The sequence below is a fragment of the Achroia grisella genome, unplaced genomic scaffold, assembly GCF_030625045.1.
Source record: "Achroia grisella isolate CSIRO2021 unplaced genomic scaffold, CSIRO_AGI_Agris_v1 utg157, whole genome shotgun sequence".
Taxonomy (NCBI): Eukaryota; Metazoa; Arthropoda; class Insecta; order Lepidoptera; family Pyralidae; genus Achroia; species Achroia grisella.
The window spans coordinates 2,318,950-2,343,393 of record NW_026712653.1 but is presented as its reverse complement, the minus strand read 5'-3'; the positions used below and the strand labels follow the sequence as shown (position 1 = coordinate 2,343,393).

Genomic DNA, 24,444 nt, shown 5'->3' with positions numbered 1-24,444 from the left:
TGTCTTTGAATATTTGATTATTAACCGGAAGCGGATGTATCTGTATCTGTAAAATACAAATATTTTTTGTTTGTTTATCTCAAAAAATGGGGATTCAAGGATCAAGTAAAATTCATTCATGATTGACATATGAATGAGTTTCATATACATCATTTCAATGTCAGCCAATTGACAAATTCAAATTTGACAATCAGTATTTTTAGGTTATGATTCATTCATTGCGATTATATTTATTTTGTCCTGTCTAATCTTATTATAATTAATCTTTTAATACCTTAGAAATGCTATAAACCTGGAAAATGAATGTCATTTTTATACTGTTATTTATTTTTATTGCTATTTACTCTTGTGTTTCATGGTAAGAATTCGATAACTGAAATGCTAGACTGTTATTTTTGTTTTGCAAAACAATGTTTACTATGTTATTTTTTTGCCTACTAGGTTGCTCCCAACGTTACTATCCTGGTTGTTCAAAAGAAAGTACCACATCAGATTAAAAATTGGTAAAATTTCAGTTCTTAAGTTTGTACTGAAAGACGTAAGCCTATCGAAAGATAGACATTTTGTTGTAAGTATATTCAGTATATGTTACTCTGAGGATTTTGTAGTAGTATATTCTTTTTTTTTATGTAATTGAATGGTCAATAAGCTGACTGCCCACTTGATAAGTAATAACCGTTACCTGTATGTACATGAACACTACAGACATCACGTCAGTGTGTAACGCCGGTAGTACTTCCTTATTCTCTACCATTACTTGCCATTTTGTCAAAACTACGACACCTTCATATGCTTCAGGGGTCAGGGAACAAATTATTTGTATAGAACCCTTGGTTTTCAGCAATTGCCTTTTACATCTATACATATAAATAAAATAGGAGTGTCTGTTTGTAGTATTGAAATAACCGTTTTCTACTACATGCATATGAATATAAATACGGTACATACACAAATATAATATTTTTTACAATTTTTATCTGTCTGTCTGTCTGTTTGTTCCGGCTAATCTCTGAAATGGCTGGACTGATTTTGACGGGATTTTTTTTAGCAGGGCAGGTAGCTGACGTAATAAGGAGTAACTTTGGCTACTTTTATTTTAGAAGAATTCTTTATTTTAGAATAATAAAGTTAAATTCCATATGGATGAAGTCGCGGGTACAGCTAGTACTCAAATATAAAATTTACAGTTTATTTGTATAATGAATTTCCAATCATGAATTTTTTACAGCATATAGATGAATTATCATTCCGAAGTAGCTTCTTCAGTTCAGAAATCAATAAGCTAGTGTTGGTAGTTATAAAAGGTGTTGAAGTCACCAATCATGTTGAGGAGAAAAGGAGTGTTGTCGTTGAGACCATTCTCAAGCCATTGTTGTCTAAACAGAACTCAATATCTAAAAGCGAAGGTGCTGACCAGGTTACCAACCTAAGCAACATTGATTCTGAGTTGAACAAAATCATCCAAAGAAAGATACTGGACTTCAGAGATAAGAAGTTGCCCCCAAGTCTCATTATGTTCGCTCAGGTAATTTTTTTCTTATTTTACTTTTGTAACAGCAATGATTAACAATCTAATGGTCAACCTGAAGGTGAATGACAACTGTTACCTTTGTAAATGAGCAGCAACTACATGATGATACCATTTCAGCTCCTAATGTTGCTCATCACTTGCTATTTCAGAGGATTAAGATGTCATGGCCTATAACTTCGGTACCATATCTCTTCCTTCAATTAAAATATGGCCTACAAAGTAAACACCTTTATGGCTGAAATATACAAAGATAGTCACATAGACTACTATGTAGAAAGTGTATTGTACTCTTTTCTAATGATCCTACTGGTTTTACTCTATTTAATACTTATCCTAACTTGAGATCTATGTAATAATTCAGTAATACTTCAGTATTATTACAGTATATTGCTCTAAAAATATGGATTCCTAATAATAACAGGAGGTTGAATAATGTTGAGGGCAAATATCCTCAGGGTTTATTACCAATGCAATGAACTGACCTTATCAAAATGGCTACACAGCAGTTCATTGTCAATGTTCTCCTAGAGCCAGAAACCTTAACAGGTGGAGAAAAATTGCGAGGAGCTCTGTCACCAAGGAGGACAATGAAATGTATCCAATGATACCACTATTAAAGCCACAACCACTCTGTCAAGACTGTATGATTAATGAAGATGAAGAAATAATAATGTAACTTTCCTTCACTTTCAGTTTATGGGTGTCCATGTGTATAATGCTTCAATTGCCATCCACAATGAAATTATAAACAGTGCATCACTGAACTTCACTGCATCAGAAGTTCACGCTGATGGCGCTGCAGGCGGGCCTGCGAGAGCTCTAGTGTTCTCTGCAAACCTAGTTGAGTTTAGGGGAAAAGTCCTCACAGAGAAACAATGTTTAGCTGAGGCATGTTGCAGTCTGTTAATAGAAGGGACTGTTAAAGCTGATGGCCCTTTAAATGTTGAGGTAAATATTGATATACATGTCATAGTGTGTAATGAGATTTTACTTTCTCATCTATTATTTGTAATTTGTCATTCGGAACCATTTCCAATATACTTACTAGAAATGTACTCAATGTGTGAGAGTAATAGCAGAGAGGTCGTGAGTTGAAACTGGCTGGCACTAAATAAAAATTTTTATATGTCTATACCTTTCTGATTTTTATGATTGAATCACTTAAATCAAAAATTAATTTGAGAGCTGGCAATAGACTTATAATATGGAGCAAAATATTGGCATATAGAATTGCATGTGTTGCGTTCACCAGAACATCCTGCTGCCTGTGGCAGTCATGTCATCTCTGAAGACGCCATTATTTAGATTTAACACATTCTTATTGTAAATTTTAACTTGTTCATAACTTCTGTGTACCAAAGAAAGTTTTAAATTAAATAATTAAAATTGTGATTATAGAAAATTCATGCGGTAATAAGCAACACAACTGTATCATTCCAAGATGAGATTTACCAGTTCATACAGAAGCACAAAGGTCGTAGAAAGAGCCTGGTCCAGTCAGATCTGGGAGGAGAGGATCATATGAAAACCATAATTCCAAGATTATCACCAGTTATACCAAAGGTAATTTTTATAAATCTATTTAACTACATGATCTGAGGGGAAAGGGGATTGTTAGTAATGTGGACTTATGAACACATTGCTAACAATATACTACAACTGGTTGACCTCTACAAGGTTCCCCCTGGAACCAAATGTGACTAATTTCATATGTGAATTTGACAAGAGATCTGACCTCATTCTCATACTTTCATCCTCCACTGGTGCCTCGTCATCATAAACCGTAAGCGCAGGTGGGAGCACTGTTCCATTACCATTCTCCAGACGACATCGGTGGTCTAGCGGTTTAGCACACCATTACGATCGATGGTCGTGCGTTCGATCCCTCGCATGGCACAAACATTTGTATTCATGAGTATGATTGTTTATATCGGTCTCAGTGTTTTCTATGTATAATATGTATGTATTTACAAAAAAAAATCTATATATGTATAGGTATCAGTTATCTAGTACCCATAACACAAGGTTTAGCTAGCTTAACTTGGGTCTAGATGGCGCTGTGTGAATTGTCTTGATATTATTATATATTATATTATAATATTCTATAAAAAAAATATCATCATTCAGCCATATAGTGAAACTTTACTAAAATTAGAAATGTGTCATTGTTTGTAAATGTACTAAGTCATGTAGTCATAGTAGTATAACTTCTACATGTTATGATGGAAATAGACATTCAATAATCGCTGTCAGTGACGGTGGTCTAGCTGTTTAAACATACCGCCTTAATTCCTAAGGTCGCGGGTTCGATACATCGCACGGTAAAAATATTTATTTTCATGAGTATGTATGTATTTACAATTATCAGTTGTATAGTACCCATAACACAAGCTCTGCTCAGCTTGGGACTAAATGGCGCAGTGTGAATGGTCCTGAGATATTATTATTATTATTTTTATGTATTTTTTTATCTGGTTTCAAAGAAGAGAAGTTATTATTATTGGTCTACATGACATCATACATCGACTGAATGGTTCTAAGATGTTATTAAAAAAAACGTTCTCCCTCCGCCCCACCCGTCATGGCGTTTGCGGTATCATGGTTATTATTTTAAGCTAGGAATAGTGACATTACTGTAGTCTTGTGTTGATTACAGATCTTCAGTTTGCGTGTAGACACAACGAAAATTAGATGCGTGAATAACGTCGCCAAAACAAATTTTGAGATGTCACTGCAAAGTCTTCAGGTAACATTTTCATTGAAGATTATTTAAATATTTATTTAATGTATGTGGTTTGTTTGACGTGTTGATAATAAAACGAGAAGTCAAAGGCGGATGAGTTTGTACAAAATGAAGAATGTTATTAGTTATTTGTTGTTGTGGCGACCCCTATGGTAATGTTATCACAACGACAAATAAAAACTACATTGTATAATTTTCAAGATCAAAAATTAACAAATGAATGATTAACTTAATAATTATTTACTTTTCAGTTAGTCAGTCTATGTATAACTTCTTTGTTTTAAACAAGCCTATTTATGTGTCTATGTCTATATCTAATATTAAATGAAAAATCCCCACTTGAATAGTTTAGTGAATTTATTAAATATGATTTAAAACAGATGTTTCAAAGTTATTTACAGGTATTAATATAATGTAATTATAATTGTAGGTAAATTCGAGGTTCAGTGCCGCTTCGGTGATAGTGGACGACAGCGGCACCCACGTTACGGGTCTACCTCAAGTTTACGTGGCCTTCCAGATGGACCAGTATCAAATGAAGACAGATAACGAAAAATTATTGTATCTACATAAGCTCAAACTTGATGCTAAAGTAAGTTTAGATTATTTATTACTAACTATAATAGTACATGTGGGAAAGAGAAACGTTATGTCGTCTCTATCGCACACTGCTGGCGTCATGCGAGCATTAATCTGTTAATGACGATTGAGAACAGTGGTGTGTGTTTAAGAGCCGATAATAGGAAGACAAACAGTACACGAACGTTAAGGTTTTGCGTAAATTGATACATCTAGAATTAACATTATTTTGTTTTGTTTAATTTAATATTTAACAACTTTTTACTAATGTAAATTTAAAATTATTGTTTAATATCTGTTTGTACTTGCTAATCTCTGAAACAGCTGTTCCGATTTTGAAGGTACATTCATTTGCAAATATTGAAAGCTAGGACAAAAAACACACTAATAATATTATTACGATTTTCTTACAGCTGGAAAAAGGTGTACTGAATCTGTACTTGATAATAAGTACTCTAAAAGTCACCTACAACCATAGTCAGGTATTTGAATGGTACTCGTCAGTTATGGAGAAGATTAGAAAATCAAGGGCATTAGAACTTAAACCTATTATGACAAAAGGTAAGTTACTTAAACCTATTATGACAAAATGTAAGTTAGTTTTAAATAAGATAATTTTTAATTATCTTTTACAAATAGCATGATTAGCTCTTCTAACTTTCGAGCTGTAATATGATAGTTGTATACTTATAGCACAGGGCTAATATTTAGTTTAGGTTATCAGGGTCATTTTGTATTACACAGTATCTGCTATTTTATTACCTAGAACCAATTTCAACAGTTCCTTTTTAAATGTTGTAAATTTATGGCTTATACAAATAAAGTATTATTATTATTACTATTTACAGGGTGTATGATTGTGTATAGAAAAATATTAATCATTAATTATATAGTAAAGTATTCATAGTTCACTTTAGCTACACACGCACGCACACCCTCCCGCATAAATACATACGAACATAATTTCCATAATTACGCACACGCTGTACATCAGCTTCTTAGTGAGGGTAGTTCCCCCATATCTTTGGTTTACCAAGAATCCGAAAGGGGTAGGGGAACTGGTCTATTTTTTTATATTTTATATTTGTTTGGGCTGTTATTGCGGTACTTTAGACCTGTAGCACTGCGAATTGCATAAATGTATTGTGCATATTTTTTAGAAATTACTTTCGTTTTATTTTTAGAACCATCCACGCCTGTTTGGGTGACTCGGTTATTTGCGGCTTGCGTGGTGCAGGGCTGCGCCGAATTGCGTGAGGTTCGAATACACACACACTTGTTAGAGGAACGCGAATTGGCTATCGGCTGTGCTGGTGTCAAAGTCAAATTGGATCAACTTCTAGACACAACTAACAGAGGTAAGTCGTAATTAATCACGAGGCGAGAGTAATTTATTATGTAATTATTCATTACCGTGATAACAATATCAGAAATATAATGTAAGAGTTAAAAAGCAAATAAAAAATGCTGTGTACGCTAGACACAACATGTTTCCTTATTTTTCCCACATATACTATGTGCATACACACCCACAGACACAATACCACACTACCGAATGAACTTACTAAGGTACAACACACTACCTAGATACTACAATAAACAAATAAATTATGTAGCGACATCTCATCACATCATATATAACGCTACAGCGGTGAAGTGATAACCACCGCGCTACTACTACGTCCACTAAACAGGTTACGGACTCAATCAAGCGTTTATTGTACGACAGAGGAGGTGCACAAAGAAGGCGGTGGCCGCGGGCAGTGGAGCGCCGAGCTGCTGGTGGACGGCGGGTGGGCCGCGTGGGGCGCGACCCCCGCGGCGGGGACGGCGGCCGGCTCCGCGGCCGCGCCGGGCCCCGCGGGGGGGCGCCCCGCGCCGGGGGCGGGCCCCGCGGTGGGACGCCCCGCGCTGGGGGCGGGCCCCGCGGTGGGACGCCCCGCGCTGGGGTCGGGCCCCGCGCCGCCGCGCCGCCGCCACGCGTGGGGCTCCGCGCTGCTGGCCGTCGCACTCGTCAAGTGGGGCAGCCACGGACACGACAACTCCAAGGTTCTTTCTGCAAACCTTATTATTTAATTTCTTACCATTTTTTTATAGCACAAGGGACAAACGAGCTTGCTTGGCTCACCTGATGGTAAGTGATTACCGCCGCCCATGAGCACCCACAGTACTAGGGGAATTTCAAGTGCGTTGTTGGCAGTTTCAATATCGTATCGGTTCGGAAATAATGCGGCAAGGTGATTCCACAATGTGGTTGTGGTTTCCAAGATTATCATTAGTTTTTCAGTCTGGTTTTTTAAATTTTTTTAGTCATAGTTCGAGGTTTATTATTTTAAATATTGTGACGTCAATAGTTGTAAGTAAAAACTATTGTTAATATAATTCTCTTAGTCCTAATCTATGGACAATTGTTACCATGTTACTGTACATACATATTCGTGTATGAAAAAAATCACACAGAAGAAAAAAATCAAATTTACTGATTAGAAAATCAGTTTATATAGATAACTTGACTTATGTACTCTCTTTCAGGTGGAAGCAATGATGGATTGCCTCCGTCTAGAATGGAGCCCTTCCATCGCAAAGACCATCATAGCACTAGTGGACAGTCTCAATCAGTACCGATCCTGTACAACTACCAATCGTCCATCCCTTCCTTCCACCGAATATCCAAACAATATTACAATAAATGTTGCACTCTCACATATAAACTTGTTCCTAATACTGAACGAGACGATGTGTCTAATGACCAGAATCGATGCAGTGACCATAGAAAAGACTACGAGCAAATCTGGCGCGGTCGTGTCAGGGCTGAAGATGGTTGATATGGTGCCTTATGAAGGTATTTATGTATAAATATGAATATATCCTTGCCTTTGTGAGGGATAGTTATAGGTATTCTTTATTAGTGAACTCAATACTTGATTTCACCAGAGAGTCTGTCAAAAATATAAGTTATCATTATTTTTTTACTGAGACAAAGATTAAACTATTAAATTTTATAGTTTAATCTGGGTGACAGTAAAAAATGATTTGGTGATGATGAATTAATTAAATTATTGAATTGACGACACATATGCTAATATTTCCTGTATAAGAAATAAAAAAATAATGTTATATTTCTTTTGACTATATTCCTAGACGAGATTATCAGAGCAGTTGTTAATAGTCGATGTTTTTCTGAATGTAACTCTTGACATGCCCAGTTTACTATGAGTTTTTCAATGAAAAATGGCAGTGAGCGAATGAGCGAAATACTTTATGTGCTAATGTATATAAAAGTAATGATAAACTCACCGTTGATGCGGCAGGGTGAGCCCTATCACTTTGAATATAAACTAGGTAGTCTATTACAAACAAATGTTCTTAGTGATGTGTGGATTTTTTTAAACGCTTCGTTGGCAATACTAATTTATTCGTATAATATTAATGATGGTTTTCAGGCAATGTACATTGTTATAAATCGGACGAGATCGTATCGTCATTCTTCTACATCCGACTGGCGAGGATAGAACATGTGCCTTCGAAGCAATCCCACTCAGCTCTTCTGGATTTCCAGTTCAAAGAGAATGTAGACTTTGAGTGGAGGGTTAATTTACACCTCAAGATGCTCACACTTTTTAGAGCCATCAAGAGTTTCACAAAAGAATTGAAGGAGAAGTCGATACGAAATGACACGGACACTGCGGTGAGAAGAGGGAGACAGTTAGACTGGAAGATCTCTTTTAAGGGAGAAACGAATGTAGAATTAATATTGTCAAAGGAAAATAACATGCTGTTTGCAACTGGTAAGTTTCAATAACGATCTCGGTGGTCTAGCGTTCTAGCACACCGCTTTACGACCGATGGTTGCGGGTTCGATTCCTCGCACGGCACAAACATTCATGAGTATAATTGTTTGTGTCGGTCTGGGTGTTTTCTATGTATAATATGTATGTATTTACAATAAAAATATCTATGTATATGTATTAGTTATCTAGTACCCATAACACAAGCTTTAGCTCGCTTAACTTGGGTCTAGATGGCGCTGTGTGAATTGTCCTGATATTATTATTATAAGTTATCGTTGTTATGTATTTTAATTGTAAACCTATATCACTCAAATTAATTAGTTCATGTTAAGTTAATTTTTTTTTAACTTATAAGTCAATATTTAATACAAAAAATTACAAAAGCAATCTGTGTAATCCAACGCGGCACACCGCGGCAGCGTACCCAAGATACTGGCAGCGTTGCCTCTTTGAATTTTTTAAGTTAAATATATTAAATCTGCTGTGGTAAATCTAAATACAGTATTTAGAGTGCCTTCTTTTGTTCTACTACAGAACTTCCTACCTAAGGGGGCGTGCCTCCTGGAGTGAAGTGTAGATAGACGTTAAATAGGGTATAATACATATGTAATTTTAGAACAAAAATTAACTTACAACATAAATATAATCACATTTCTTCGTCGGTCAATGTTTGGACATTACATAAACATAGTTCAACAATATAAACATTGGACAGCCATGTTCTAAAAAAATTAAAAAATATATTATGTAAACATACAACAGGGTTATTTCCTGTTCCTCTCTCTCTCTCTCTCTCTCTCTCTCTCTCTCTCTCTCTCTCTCTCTCTCTCTCTCTCTCTCTCTCTCTCTCTCTCTCTCTCTCTAACTCTGTTATTTTTCTCTTATACAACAGATGACCTGACCGTATCGTACGACCACGATAATGGCTTGTCCATAGTGTGGAGTCTGCTGAAGATGGTGCTGAACGGTGACGAGATTGTCACAGTCGAGGGCTACTCGATGGAACGGGTCGCTGATGACCACGACGTCAGAGTGGAGAGGAAGGCTAACGAAGGGTTCACGCTTATGTGGAATAAAATTTGGTAGGTATCTTATTTGATGGTTAATTAAAAAACGGCAAAAGATCATTGAAAATTGAACATTATTTTGGAAAGTGAACTTGGAAAGAAAGAAAATATTTTTATTGTCAACCATTGCCTTACTGCACACTGAATAGCCTCCAAGTCTATGCATCTTGTATATCCTAATAATATTATAAATGCGAAAGTAGGGATGTTTGTACTCCTTCACGCAAACTACTGAACGTATTTTGATAAAACTTCACAGTAATATAGCTTATGCATCAGAATAACAGATAGGCTATATTTTATATTGAAATTTAAAGTGGGTGAAATCGCGGGTACAGCTAGTGTTTATATAGATCTCTACATTGAGTGTGATCATTGTCAAATTTTATAATTAGTATGTTTACATTTTTACACTTGTTTGATATGAATTCTAAAATTGTCGAAAATTTATCAAAATGCCTCTTAAAGATATATAATCTATAAAGACCATGCAATAAAAACAAATAAATATAATGAAATAATAAATGTATTAGTGATGGCGATGTGGTTAATTTATATGCGAAGTGGGAGCGAGAGAAATCTTTCTTAATCTTCAAAAAGATCTTGTTTTGAACTACAATAAGTTCTATACTAGGATGTGTATCTAAAGCAGCACTATCAGGCTTCTACTAGATTTGGCTGGGCAGGAATAGAAACACTAGTGGTGAAGGTAAGCGTTGATGTAGTCGGCAAGGTCCCCTTAAACCTACACCAGGGTCACAAGTCCCGGGAACTGCTCGGAGTTTCCGTACCTGCCACACGGTGGACCCTGCATCCTCGCGGTGAATCCAAGGAATGTTCGGAAGTTCGTCTCAAATTTTGTTTATAAATAATGTTTATTGTACACAGGTCGGTAAATGTGGATTCTGTACGTGTAATATTCCCGTATAAACATCGGTTTGCTGAAGCCGTGCAGGGCGACTTCGTAACGCTGTTCAAATGGATTAAATTCGTTCACGGTATACAGAAGAAACCGTTTACTGTGGATAGCCCGTTGCCTAGTGACTTGCATATCAAGGTTGGTTTTTTTTATTGATAAATAGATAAATATGTACATACATAAGGCTATAGTAATGTTGTAAATGTGAAAGTGTGTCTGTATGTCTGGTTGTAACCGATTTACGATGGAATGGCTGAATGGATTGGACGTGAAGATTCATTGTATCAGAAGGATGGATTTGAGCTATCTTTTATCATAACTTCAAATTCAAATTAAAAAATCATTTATTATTATTATATATTCATGTTGGACAGTTTAGCCGCTTATTGAACATTTTTTTTATATTATATTCTTTTTCCTACTGTCCAGTTCAGTATATAGATCCAATTGAGAAGAACTGGCAAGAAACTCAATTGAATATTATTTTTAAAAGCCAGTTTATTTACTATTATATTTATATAGGTGTCTATGTCTAACATTAAATGAAAATCCCGTGTATGAACAACTATTGCCACGCACGATCGTCTTGCAAGTAATCGTTTAGTGAATAGTAGGCTTTGCTCAGTAAAGTAAAAATTAAGTAAAACTTTGCATTATAGACTTTGTACAGGTATGGCACTCGCACTATTTTTTGATTAAGTTTCTAATTAGATGACTTATTGTTATATAGATTGAGGAGATCCTAATTGAAATGAGCGATGATCCGTTTGAAGTGAAACTGCGCGACAACTATGAACTATTAGAGGACGAGTACAAGGAGAGTCAGAAGCGACGCACAATGTTGGACGCCAAGGTAAATGACAGTGTAATTATTAAACACGATTAATTGATTTGCAACTAAAATTATATGGTGTATTAGTAAAAACGTTTGTGCAATTAAAATCTGCTGTATTAGTTTATTTGCTGTATATATAAACTTACCAATAAATTAATATCGATTTGAGCGGCTTACGATCGGGTTCGGATTTAATTCTATTTTCTTGTTCTACTTTCTATTATACATATGGAAAAGTAATGAGCACTATTGGGATCAATTGCTAACAGTGTGCCATGTCCAGTTAATATGCACGTGGTTCACCTTTGAAACTATCGTGGAGGTTAATGCCCCGTGATAGGCCTGATCTAGCTTCATGTCAATCCTATCATTCTCCACTGTTCTATTGTACCTAGCGCGAGCGCAATGAATTCATCAAACGATACATGCAGGTACAGAAACTGTGTAAGCCGCCGCTGTTCCTGCCGTCGGGCAAGGTGGAGGAGCTGTACGCGGCGCTGCGGCAAAAGGACGCGCAGATCTACGTCCAGCGCAGCCGCGCCGCGCCGCCGCCGCGCCGCCGCCTCGTCGCCTGCACGCTCGCGCGACTCCGACTGATCGCGCTCGCAGACCCCGCGCTGCACGGCACCGAGCACGCACGCGCGCGGCTCAGGGAGCTCGACGCAGACAGGTGACCGCCGCCGACCCCGCGCTGCACGGCACCGAGCACGCACGCGCGCGGCTCAGGGAGCTCGACGCAGACAGGTGACCGCCGCCGACCCCGCGCTGCACGCCACCGAGCACGCACGCGCGCGGCTCAGGGTTAGCTCGACGCAGACAGGTGACCGCCGCCGACCCCGCGCTGCACGGCACCGAGCACGCACGCGCGCGGCTCAGGGAGCTCGACGCAGACAGGTGACCGCCGCCGACCCCGCGCTGCACGCCACCGAGCACGCACGCGCGCGGCTCAGGGAGCTCGACGCAGACAGGTGACCGCCGCCGACCCCGCGCTGCACGCCACCGAGCACGCACGCGCGCGGCTCAGGGAGCTCGACGCAGACAGGTGACCGCCGCCGACCCCGCGCTGCACGGCACCGAGCACGCACGCGCGCGGCTCAGGGAGCTCGACGCAGACAGGTGACCGCCGCCGACCCCGCGCTGCACGCCACCGAGCACGCACGCGCGCGGCTCAGGGAGCTCGACGCAGACAGGTGACCGCCGCCGACCCCGCGCTGCACGGCACCGAGCACGCACGCGCGCGGCTCAGGGAGCTCGACGCAGACAGGTGACCGCCGCCGACCCCGCGCTGCACGCCACCGAGCACGCACGCGCGCGGCTCAGGGAGCTCGACGCAGACAGGTGACCGCCGCCGACCCCGCGCTGCACGCCACCGAGCACGCACGCTGGTTGGTCTGGTGTTAATCTGGCCGTGTGAAGTACGGGTGCCTACATTAGCGCTCTAGTTCGGCATCTTTCTTAGAAGCGCATCCAAAGCGGAACGTACAGTATGCGATGTGATGCCACACTAAGTAATTTTAGGGATGTTACAATATATAAGAAATGTGTGTGTATGCCTGTATTTATTTTGTTTCGTATATACTACATATATATATCTTCTATAGTAATATACCCTATAAATTATGTAATAAACTAACTACGTCGTTATTAATTTATCGTTCTATATGTGTTCTTTTTATATCGCCCAAAAACTTTCTGAATAGATTCTAACAAAAATAAAATCTTTTCACTTTATAAGTTAAGAGCGTATGTGATTGCGGCAGCCCGTGGCCTGAGGACGGCGTGGAGTTCACGACGCTGTGGTGCCGCGCCATCTCGATGAGCTGCTCTCAGTGGCAGCTGCTGCTGCGGGACTTCCCGCAGCCGCTGCTCAGCATGAGCGACCTGCGAATGTGGGGCACACTACTCGGCGCCGAAGAAGTACCGCCTTCCAGAGGTAATTGTTTTTTTGTTCGACTGGCAACACCAACGACAGTTGTCTTTATCAGCTGGCCGTAATAAATAAATAATTTTTAATAGTTTATCACACGAATATTATAGTTCCGATATCATTATTAGTGATTTAATAGTGCAATAAGTGTCGATTATTGTTTGTGTACAAATTGGAGGTGTATTATTTGCAAAAATCGACATTAAAAAATAGTGTACCGGCCATCTGTCAAACTTCTTTCGTTGGTAAACAACTAAATATTTAAAACTATTCTATAACTATTTGTTGGAGTTATTCAAAGAATTTCATAATATATACAAGTTTTATACAAAATATTCATATCAAGTTAAATTAATATTAATAATTGTGAAGTTCAGTTGTTGCGTACGTCGAAGGAAAAAAATACCCACAAAATATATTGTAAGTAATTTTATGTTTTGTATTAATATAATTTGAAGGAAAGGAGCACAATCTAATTCCATTTACTTAATCTTATAAAATATAGGTTGTATATAATATATCTAACAGAAATAATTAAAAATTTTAAGACTTAAAATAAGTAAGGTTCAGTTGCTGTTCTCGTTGTGATACTTTGTTTCTTTTAGAAATAACTCACTTCACTCTCCCTAGTAACTATTCATATATTCAATAATGTCACTATCTACCTGTTCCACAACTGCACGGCAGACAGAGATGAAGCTTAAAGTAGCCCTACAAGAACTTCAGGCATCCAAAGATCTTAGTGACAAGTTGATCAGGGAGAGAGAAGAGAGTGAAGATGAAATTTTAAAAATTATAAATAAAAATACACTATTAAAATCTGAACTGTCAGAACTTCATAATAGTCATCAGGAAGTTATTGAGCAGCGGGATCAGCTTCAAGAACTAATAAGTAGCTTTCATCAGTGTAGTGACACCCATGAACAAGCCTTGAGGCGTATCACTGAATTGGAGCTTGAGTTAAAGCAGGCCTATTCTAAAATTAATGATCTAGACACAAGATTGGAATCTCAGCGAAGTAATGAGATTAGTAATTTATATGAGGAACTTATTAGTGTTGACTGTGTGCCTCCTTCGACTACAGTTCCATACACTCATCCTGTTGTGATTGACCATACTAGTGATACATCTCCTAAATTAGGCAACTATAACAATAACATTTGTATGTTGAGTCATAATAAATTAAAAAAATATTTAAAACTAAAAAAGTTTATTATTAGGACTCGGAATATATTAAATAAGCGTTGTAAAAAGGGTCAGTTATTGAAAAGAAATACTTTAAATAATTTAAAATTGCATGATTATATTAATAAGTGTAATAATAAGTTATTGGAAAGCCAAAAGTTATATGACATTGATACAGACTACCTAACTTCAAAAATCAATAGTTTAGAATCTTCACTTCATGATTTAAATACAAAGTATATTATCTCTCAGAAACAAATCCAGGAGCATATTTTAGCAATGGATGATCTGATTGATGTCAGTAAATACAATGCTGACCGTTTTGAGTCGTTGACTAAGCATTGTACATGTAATCACACAAATATATCAAATAATAATTCAGTTATAACTGTGCTGGAAAATGAAGTTCAGGGTGTTTGTGCCAGTGACTGTAACCCTAAGAGTAGCACAATGGTGTTCTCTGACAGAATAGGCTGTAACTTTGGATCTATTTTGAAGTATCATCTTAAGGGTGATTTATTAAACTACTGTATGCCAGAAGCATCATTTACACAAATAATAAATAAAATTAAATCTATAAAAATGAACAATATGACCACAGTTGTGTTATTTTTTGGTAATAGTATTCAATTAAATAGGCAGGATGTAATTAAAGGAATTGAATATTTATTACAATTAAATGTGTATAAGATTGTATTGTGCGCTTTTCCTTACACAAATAGACATCTTCATAAAAAAATTAACAGTAAGGTACATTACCTGAATAACTTATTACATATGTTGACATGTCGTCATAGTGACATTTTTACATTTTTTGATACTAATAGTGATTTTTATTTGACAAAAGATACAATGTATCTCTCTAAATCATCTAAAAATAAAATAGCCACTTTAGTGGCTTATAATATTGACTACATGAACAGTTTACATGGTAAACTTAAACATAAAAATACTGACATAACAAATAATTCTATTAATATTTGTGACATAAATACTATGACTGCAGATTTAAACTGCTCACAAAGACAAAGGGAAAGCAATCAGAATTAATAATTGTTCATCAGAACATACAAAGTTTTCCCGGCAGCGAGTTAATTATACAATTATTTTTAGAAAAGTATAATATTGATATTGTCTGTTTCACAGAACATTGGCTTAAAGAGAGCAATATGATGTTCAATTTAAATAATTATAACGTTGTCAGCTGCTTCAATAGAAAGTCAGTTAACAGAGGCGGGTCTATGATAATTGCAAGAAATAATATTAAAGTAAAGGAACGTGCTGACATTGTTAGACTTTCTATTGAGTGTTGTATAGAATTATCTTGTATAGAACTAGAAAATTATATCCTTATATGTGTGTACAGGCCTCCTAATAGTGATTACAATGTTTTTGAAGGGGTGATGGAGGATATTTTAAAAAAAATATTTAATAGTCTTAAAAAAATTATTGTATGTGGAGATTTTAACGTTGATATTCTTTGTAACACACCCACATGTACAAAAATTATTAGTTTATTTCAGTCATTTGATTTAAGTCATGTCTTTCATGAACCCACTCGTGTAACTGCCACGTCTGCTACTTGTCTTGACAATGTTTTTTGTAACTGTGAGTATACAGAAAAATTCATAATAAATAAACTTCCTTCAGATCACTGTGGTCAAGTTGTTAAGTTTAACAGTCAGATCAATAAAGTCAACAATAATAAAAAATCAAAAAGACAAATAAATGTTTACAATATTAACAAATACAAAAGCGCGATTAAAAATAAATTGGATTTGCTGTTACAATATAGTAATAATCCTGATTATCTTTACACCAAGCTAATTACTATTCTATCAGGAGGATATGAACAATTTTTCAAGAAAAAAGAAGTTTATGTTAAATCTAAATTCACGGAATGGGCAACAGTAGGTATACTTAAAAGTAGAAATATTTTGTTTGATTTATACGATCAAAAAAAATATCGATTTGATGACAAATTCACCACTTATGTGAAAAATTATTCAAAAATTTTTAAAAAAGTTTGTATTACGGCTAAATCTAATTATATTAATAAACAAATTAACCAGTCTTCTGACAAAATTAAAACCATCTGGGGCATTATAAATAAAGAAACCGGAAGATCTAAATTAGCCTATAATCAATTTGCATTAAATTATGATAATAAATTAATAACAGCAACAAAAGATGTAGTTAATGTTTTTGAAGATTTTTTTGCTAATATTCCGATTAATATTACATCTTCTCTGGACTCATCTCCATCTCGAGCAAAAATATTACTAGAGTCTAATATCGGTTGTTGTTCTTTAAGATTTAAATTTTCACATGTTAGCCCCGTTCATATCATAAAAATATTCAAACATCTAAATTTAAAAAATACAGAAGACCTTTGGGGCATGTCTGTAAAAGTGGTTAGTTCTTTCATAGATATTGTTGCTCCATATCTAGCTACTATTTTTAATAAATGTATTGATAATGGGACTTTTCCACAATTAATGAAATTTAGCAAATTAATCCCACTATTTAAATCAGGAGATAAATTTGAGCCAGGGAACATAGACCTATATCTATTTTGCCAGTTCTAAGTAAGGTGTTTGAAAAGATAATGTTAAATCAAATGTTACAACACTTCAGGGATAACCGACTGCTTCACAGTCAACAATATGGTTTCACCGCCGGCAAGTCTACCACTGACGCAGGTGTAGCGCTGATAACACATATTTTCCAATCATGGGAGAAGTCACAGGATGCACTCGGAGTTTTTTGTGACCTATCAAAGGCATTTGATTGCGTGGATCATAAAACACTTTTGTACAAGCTCGAACATTATGGTATAAAAGATAATGATCTAAAATTAATGAGAACTTATTTAGAGGATAGGGTCCAAACTGTAGATATTGACGGTATAAAATCTAAGGGAGCTAATATTGGAATGGGCGTTCCACAAGGGTCAATCTTAGGCCCCTTTCTCTTTTAATTTACATAAATGACCTTCCCTTTATGGTAGAGAAAATTGCAGATATAGTGCTGTTTGCGGATGATACTTCGTTAGTGTTTAAAATTGGACGTCAAACTAATCAATTAGACGATGTAAATTGTGCTATGTCTGCTATATTAAATTGGTTTACATGTAATAACCTATTATTAAATTCCAGCAAAACAAAGTGTATAAAATTTACACTTCCTAATGTAAGACCAATAAATACACAGTTATTGCTTAATGACGAAATAGTAAATTTTGTTAATGATACAGTTTTTTTAGGTATAACAGTGGACTCGAAATTACAATGGGGGCCCCATATTTCAAAATTGGCCAATAGACTCAGTTCAGCTGCATATGCAATTAGAAGAATTAGGCAATTAACAGACGTGGCGACGGCTAAACTTGTATACTTTAGTTATTTCCATAGCATTATGTCATATGGTATACTACTATGGGGTAAAGCAGCCGATATAAATACTATATTTATTTTACAAAAGAGAGCCATACGTTCTATTTATGGTATGGGTTCAAGAGAGTCATTACGTCAGTGTTTTAAAGATTCAAATATCCTCACCGTTACTTCACAATAAATTTATGAGAATATCATGTATACACGGAAGAATTTAGACAGTTTTAGAAAACTTAAAGACTGTACAAATAGAAGCTTACGCAATAAAAATAAGCTAATTTTACCTAAATGCCGCCTGCATAAAGTCAGTAATTCATTCTATGGTAATTGCGTAAGATTTTATAATAAACTGCCAGAATCTGCACTAAATCTGACAGAGAGGCAATTCAAATCTTATATTAAACAATTTTTATGTAAGAAAGCCTATTACAGGATAGACGAATTCATAGAAGACAACATATCAAGTAAATAATTAGTTTATTAGCATACAACGTTATAATTTGTTTATCTCATTGCTTTCTTGATTCAATTATTTTAGAAATATGAAAGCGTAGCGGGTTTTGTATTAATTGCCGCATGCATTCTTATGTGAAATGTGAATACTATAAACATCAGATGGCAATTGTGAGTAGTTATGACGTGGTCTGGTGTTTTGAGTAGTCATGCTCACTAAAATGTCCAGACTTGTGGCGGCGTGGTGGGCCGGGTCATTGGGCTCCCTAAAATATGGTCGAGCGCAGTGATGGCTGGCTCATCCGTCATACTCGTGAACGGGTGCTGCTTGTAGGGACTGGTCTGCTCTAATCACTATGACTGATTTCCTCTTATTAATTGTTTAACCAGTTGGTTATGTATTCAATATTTTTTTCTTTTTTTTTGTTTTTGAGTATTTAATTGAATTAGTGCTAATCGGTGGTTTGTATTCACACACTTAAACTTAAATTGTAAGTAAGAATAAATTATTTAAAAGAGCAACACACAAGTTTCTTGCTTGTTCTTCTTGTGATGAGACAGCATTCCGAATGAGCGGTAGATTAAAAAAAAAAAAAAAATATGACTATTCAAAAGTGCTTCAATGTAAGTTTATTTGAATAAATGATTTTCTATTCTATTCTATTCTATTCTATTTTGTAATTTTAATAATAAACTAATAAACGGTAACCGTCGCCAATTAAATGAATATCACTATGGCTTTTACGTGATATTCATGATAGCCCTTATGAATCGCCGTTCCATAGGGCTATCTTAGTCCTATGAAACGGTAACGTCAACTGCTACATGTCTTATTAGTAACGCGGAGTCGTAACGTGTACTGACTTCTACACTGAACTGATATTTAAGTTATGTGGAGAGGTAAATTTATGGAAGGGTGCCGAGTGTTGATTGAAATATTACAAGTTTACATATTAGGTATGTGGTAACGATGATGTGGTATACGTGTGATACAGCGGTGCGCACGGTGGTGGTGCAGCAGGGCGCGCCGTGGGGCGAGGTGCAGCTGGAGCGCAGCATGATGCCGCTCAAGTGGTACTACGACCTCTGCTGCGAGATGGCGCAGTTCAGCTATGCCTTCGGACCCTGCTGGGAGCCCGTCATCGCACACTGCAACCTCGGTCAGTTACTTACTCTTGTTTATTTCAATAATTACTTAGATATTTTTTATAGAAGTGAATGTGCCCACATTCCACCATATGGTAAACGTCAGTATGCTAGTGATTAGAATTTAGACTGTCTATAACTACGTCATGTTACGCTCTGTTCAAAAGCTCAAGTAGTCTAGAAAAGAGAAATGACATAATTATGATAGTCAGAGATTGTAGCTTGTACTTCGTATTATGAGTAAAGTATCAAATTTATTACATATGTGAGACATTCAAATTAAATATTTATTTTTCTATCCAATAGCATTTGATCAAGTTTCCCGGCCTTCGTTAGACCCATCCGCGCCACTCGCGTGGTGGGACAAGGTACGACTTTTGATGCACGGCCGTCTCACCGCCAACTGTGCTCGATTTACTTGTCTCCTACACGTGTCACTCGACCCCTACAACACGACCGAAGAGATGGAGGTGACCTGGACTGATCTCGTACTGGATTGGACTAATGGTGCGTATATCTTGGTTTTTATATCATTTGTACATCGAATTTAGCATTACAGATTCATTTTTGTATAGGTAATGTATTTGTTTTAAGTAGGGGTCAAATATCGAACCCTGCGATACACCCCAGTTATTTTTAATGGAATGAAAATGTGTACTTTATTAAATGACATTATGATGATAGAATATAAAAACATTGCGTATGAGCTAGATAAGTGTGGTGCAATGGTGCAGGTCGGATCGGGTTCCTGGGCGAGCTGAACGTGTTCGTGCGCACGGCGAGCAAGTACGACGACTGCCGCGTGCTGGCGCTGCCGGCGCTGCGGCTGGCGCTGAAGCTGGGCTGGCAGTGCGTGGGCGACCCCCGCGACCACCGCGCCGCCGCCCCCTGCGCGCCCACCAGGCTGCCCGAGTACTCCAGCAACCAGGTATATATACATACAAGTACGACGCTGCGGCTGGCGCTGAAGCTGGGCTGGCAGTGCGTGGGCGACCCCCGCGACCACCGCGCCGCCGCCCCCTGCGCGCCCACCAGGCTGCCCGAGTACTCCAGCAACCAGGTATATATACATACAAGTACGACGCTGCGGCTGGCGCTGAAGCTGGGCTGGCAGTGCGTGGGCGACCCCCGCGACCACCGCGCCGCCGCCCCCTGCGCGCCCACCAGGCTGCCCGAGTACTCCAGCAACCAGGTATATATACATACAAGTACGACGCTGCGGCTGGCGCTGAAGCTGGGCTGGCAGTCCGTGAAGCCTGAAAAATATAATTATTGCAAAGTTACATATCAGAACACCATATATATATATATAAATATATACGCACACGAAATATTTAAGGCGGGAGTTGGCCTTCAGCCGCTCTAAAAATTTATCCGCGCGTTTTGGAGTGCCATTTGCACTCGCCCTTATTTTTTGGTGAAGCTGTAAAGGCCAGCTGCAGCCCACAGCATTAGAGTAGACCGAAAAAAAAGTCCCTGACGGCCACTAGTGTAATCATATTGTAACTATTATAATGTATTGACAGGAGCACGATTCGTACCGGGCGTTCCGCTCCCAGGGCTTGGACATACATGTGAGTATGGACACCAAGCCGATCGATGGAGAGGGACCAGTACTGCTATTGTATGGGAGTACGCTGAGGTGATGTATCATTTTATTGCATTGAGTTTTAAATAAGAATATTTGACTTTGAACTAATCTAAGTAAGCAATTCCTTTCATCTGCGTTAAATTGGTTTCTTTAAGTTATTTAATTTAATTATTGTTATGTAGCAAATCGTATTGATATATAGATTTAAATAATTTAACACATATACAAGAAAATGATTGTATGTTGTTTATATGGGTGGTGTTGCGTTACCAGATGGTTCGAGAGCCTGAAGCTGATCCTGTCGGGGGTGACGCGTCCGACGCGGCGCGGGCGCGTGTTCCAGAACGTGCGCCCGCGCAAGCCGCAGCTGTCGCGCCACTACCGCAACGTCAGCGTCGCGCTCACGCTGCACAACCTACAGGTCCCGCCTCCTTCTTTACTTACACCTGCCATTGTGCTCCACATAATCTTATATCCCATTTATTGTGTGTTAATTCGAATCTAAGGATTAACTTCAAATGTCAACTTGTACATTTGTTTAAAAGAGCAACTGGCCAGTTTCCTGCTCATTCTTCTAATCTGAATCTGTATTCTGAAAGAGTGCTTAAATTTCTGTTTATTTGAAAATTTGTCTACAAATTTAACTAATGAACGACAATTTTTTGTAAAAATAAGTTCGGTGTTAGCAAGAATCAATCCACCACCGTTATTGTTGCGATTTTTTACAGGTGTTTTACTGGTCCTCATCGTCTATGCAACGCGGCATCGAGATGCTCGGGGTCCGAGTCACGTGCGGCTCCAAGCATCGACTCTCACTCGTCGCCGCTAACGACGGCCTGGTGCGGAGACCGCGGGCTAACTGGACGACTGTGTATATGAATTGCGATCTTAACGACGCGGAAATATGGCTCAAAACCGCGGCAGCTGTGTCTCAAGACAAGGACGGTGATGAGGTATGTTGTATCTTATTAGATATGGAAATTGTAGATGCAATCTACAATTTCTAAATGGTCCATAAACATCTCAAATGCATAGATTATAATATCTAACATTTGAAATGATACTGGGTTGTCTCAGGGCTTGATTCTGGGACCAGGATACAGGTGTGCGAATGCGGGTGTGGTATTTGATTGCAGGCGGGCGCGCGCGGCGACTGCACCGGGCCGGCCATGGAGAAGTGCTACTGTCTGTCCGTGCGCCGCGTGTCGTACGGACGCGAGGGGGCGGCGGGGGGCGCGGGGGCAGCGGGGGGAGCGGGCGCAGCCCCCACTCACAGGCTCACCGTGCACGACCTGCGCGGCGCCTGGACCAAGCTCAACCGGGACATTGCCTTCGCGCTCGTTGACACCTACATCAAGACGCAGGTCAGACATCCTGCATGTACACACTGAACAAGACACACACTTATACATACACTATTACTTTTATTCTTATTATCTTTATATTATTCTCCATTTAGCATAGAGAAAACCTTCATAGAGACTAGGCGGTCATGCCATTACATATGTTTTTTTTATGTAAATGGAAAACAAGCACACTGTTAACAGGATTATAAGATACAATCATCGTTTATATACATCAATAGCACTACGGGCATCATATCGCGGTACCATTTAGAATGACTTAAAGTACCTCAATTTTCAGTACCATATGTCACTTTCAATTGGAACACAACTTAGTTACCAAATTGTTTTACGGATGAAATAAGTCTGAACGAGGTATCCACACAAATGGCCTTATATAAAATCTACCTCGGTCTATTATATGAAATATTTTAAAATATTATATAAGATTGAATTAATATTTATAGACTGACAAAATAAATTCTTTTACAGCAATTGAAGAAGAACCTGTCTACAAAAGCTTTGAAAGAAGAGGAGAATCCAGCAACATCGCCAAAGCATCAGCGGGAGGCTGACGTTGTATCGCCACCTCCCAATGCCAGCGCACAGGTAACTTTGTTCGTCATTACTCTCGTACATGCTGGTACTTATAAATAGTAGAGTAGTACCAAAATACAACATATTTTAAATAAGTATTCTTATGGTAGCCTGTAAAAGCCGTAATTTTTTCACGATCTAACTTTTGGTGAAGACAAAAGTACGCTGGTGCGTAATTTGTGTATAAAAGCTGCATTAAATATAACTATATCCGGCTCGAAGGATCAAAAACATGTGGCTGGATCGCTGCATGGAGTGTAAGGGTCTGGGTGTTTGTACAGGGTGGAGCGGGCGCGGGCGCGGGCGGGTCGGGCATGCTGGCGGCGCTGGTGGCGGAGGCGGGCGGCGAGGCGCCGGTGGTGTTCAGCGACGAGCTGGCCGGCGACCAGGGCGCGCCGCCGCCGCTCGCGCCGCACGCGCCGCACGCCCGACACCTCTTCGACGACGACGCCGCGCACACCGCCTGCCTCAGTCAGTCTATCTCTCTCTCACTTTGCATCTTTGTCATTTTCTATCTCCCTCGTGCACTTTTCGTTGTACACTCAAAGTCAAATTCAAAATTATTAATAGGATCTTTCGGCCTATTGTGCACGTCATATTTTTAGTCCTGAATATGATAGTAACATTTAATGATATAAGAGTTCTCTGGCTAGCATAACAGCTTTGTTAAGTTATAACATCTTAAGTTTATTAAGTGTGTGTGTGCGGAATATAATAAATACAAGTATTAGTCGGAATATAATAAAAAATAATACTGAAAAAGAACGTTAATTGGTCGTTGGAGTTCAATGGATGGTGTGTGTGTGCAGTCGAGCTGGTGAACTCGCAAGTGGTGCTGAAGGGGTGCGAGACGCGCGGGTACGTGGTGGTGTGTGCGGCGCGCGCGGAGGTGCGGCAACGAGTGCGGGCGGGCGGCGGCGGCTGGCGCGGCTGGTGCGGCGCGCTGTCCGCCATGCGCTACTACGCCACCGTCAGCGCGCGCGACGCCGACCACCTCGACGGTGAGTACTGCTGGTGGATATAACTGTTAGGAGAGAATACGTTGTACTGAGGATGAAGGGGAGGCTCCGGTGTATTACACGGGCCTAGTATCTTCGGATGAGTATTTTAGGCAGCTGCAGGAGTTCACGCGTCAGTGGTACCGGAAATGAAGCGAGTACGAGAGGACGAAAGTGGCACTCGCTCAAATAGAGGAGACGCTGCCCCATTTCACTTTGTATTAAAGTTTTATTTTTTTATTAACCGAATATTTTCTAAAGACACGTTTATGATTTATCAATTATCAATAACTTTGTAATTATATCTTTGCTCCATTATTAGATGTCCACTATTTTGCAATGAT

The 24,444-nt window shown here is 38.6% G+C and overlaps 1 protein-coding gene across 1 annotated transcript in view; it reads left to right on the top strand.

Annotated features, from left to right (window-relative positions):
• Nucleotides 1-299: 299 nt before the first annotated feature.
• The window catches only part of LOC131841034 (protein hobbit), a 37,228-nt gene continuing 13,083 nt past the window's right edge, over nucleotides 300-24,444 (top strand). The window contains exons 1-28 of the mRNA XM_059189266.1: nucleotides 300-358; nucleotides 442-568; nucleotides 1,229-1,525; nucleotides 2,225-2,479; nucleotides 2,930-3,094; nucleotides 4,188-4,277; nucleotides 4,705-4,866; nucleotides 5,267-5,414; nucleotides 6,038-6,211; nucleotides 6,583-6,669; nucleotides 6,805-6,902; nucleotides 7,386-7,695; nucleotides 8,297-8,641; nucleotides 9,537-9,726; nucleotides 10,600-10,768; nucleotides 11,361-11,483; nucleotides 11,897-12,135; nucleotides 13,226-13,398; nucleotides 19,421-19,585; nucleotides 19,878-20,078; nucleotides 20,306-20,499; nucleotides 21,098-21,213; nucleotides 21,436-21,583; nucleotides 21,891-22,115; nucleotides 22,299-22,526; nucleotides 22,998-23,114; nucleotides 23,384-23,573; nucleotides 23,912-24,103. Coding sequence (XP_059045249.1) covers nucleotides 300-358; nucleotides 442-568; nucleotides 1,229-1,525; nucleotides 2,225-2,479; nucleotides 2,930-3,094; nucleotides 4,188-4,277; nucleotides 4,705-4,866; nucleotides 5,267-5,414; nucleotides 6,038-6,211; nucleotides 6,583-6,669; nucleotides 6,805-6,902; nucleotides 7,386-7,695; nucleotides 8,297-8,641; nucleotides 9,537-9,726; nucleotides 10,600-10,768; nucleotides 11,361-11,483; nucleotides 11,897-12,135; nucleotides 13,226-13,398; nucleotides 19,421-19,585; nucleotides 19,878-20,078; nucleotides 20,306-20,499; nucleotides 21,098-21,213; nucleotides 21,436-21,583; nucleotides 21,891-22,115; nucleotides 22,299-22,526; nucleotides 22,998-23,114; nucleotides 23,384-23,573; nucleotides 23,912-24,103 — 4,987 coding nt within the window. The remainder of the gene's footprint in view (nucleotides 359-441; nucleotides 569-1,228; nucleotides 1,526-2,224; nucleotides 2,480-2,929; nucleotides 3,095-4,187; nucleotides 4,278-4,704; nucleotides 4,867-5,266; nucleotides 5,415-6,037; nucleotides 6,212-6,582; nucleotides 6,670-6,804; nucleotides 6,903-7,385; nucleotides 7,696-8,296; nucleotides 8,642-9,536; nucleotides 9,727-10,599; nucleotides 10,769-11,360; nucleotides 11,484-11,896; nucleotides 12,136-13,225; nucleotides 13,399-19,420; nucleotides 19,586-19,877; nucleotides 20,079-20,305; nucleotides 20,500-21,097; nucleotides 21,214-21,435; nucleotides 21,584-21,890; nucleotides 22,116-22,298; nucleotides 22,527-22,997; nucleotides 23,115-23,383; nucleotides 23,574-23,911; nucleotides 24,104-24,444) is intronic.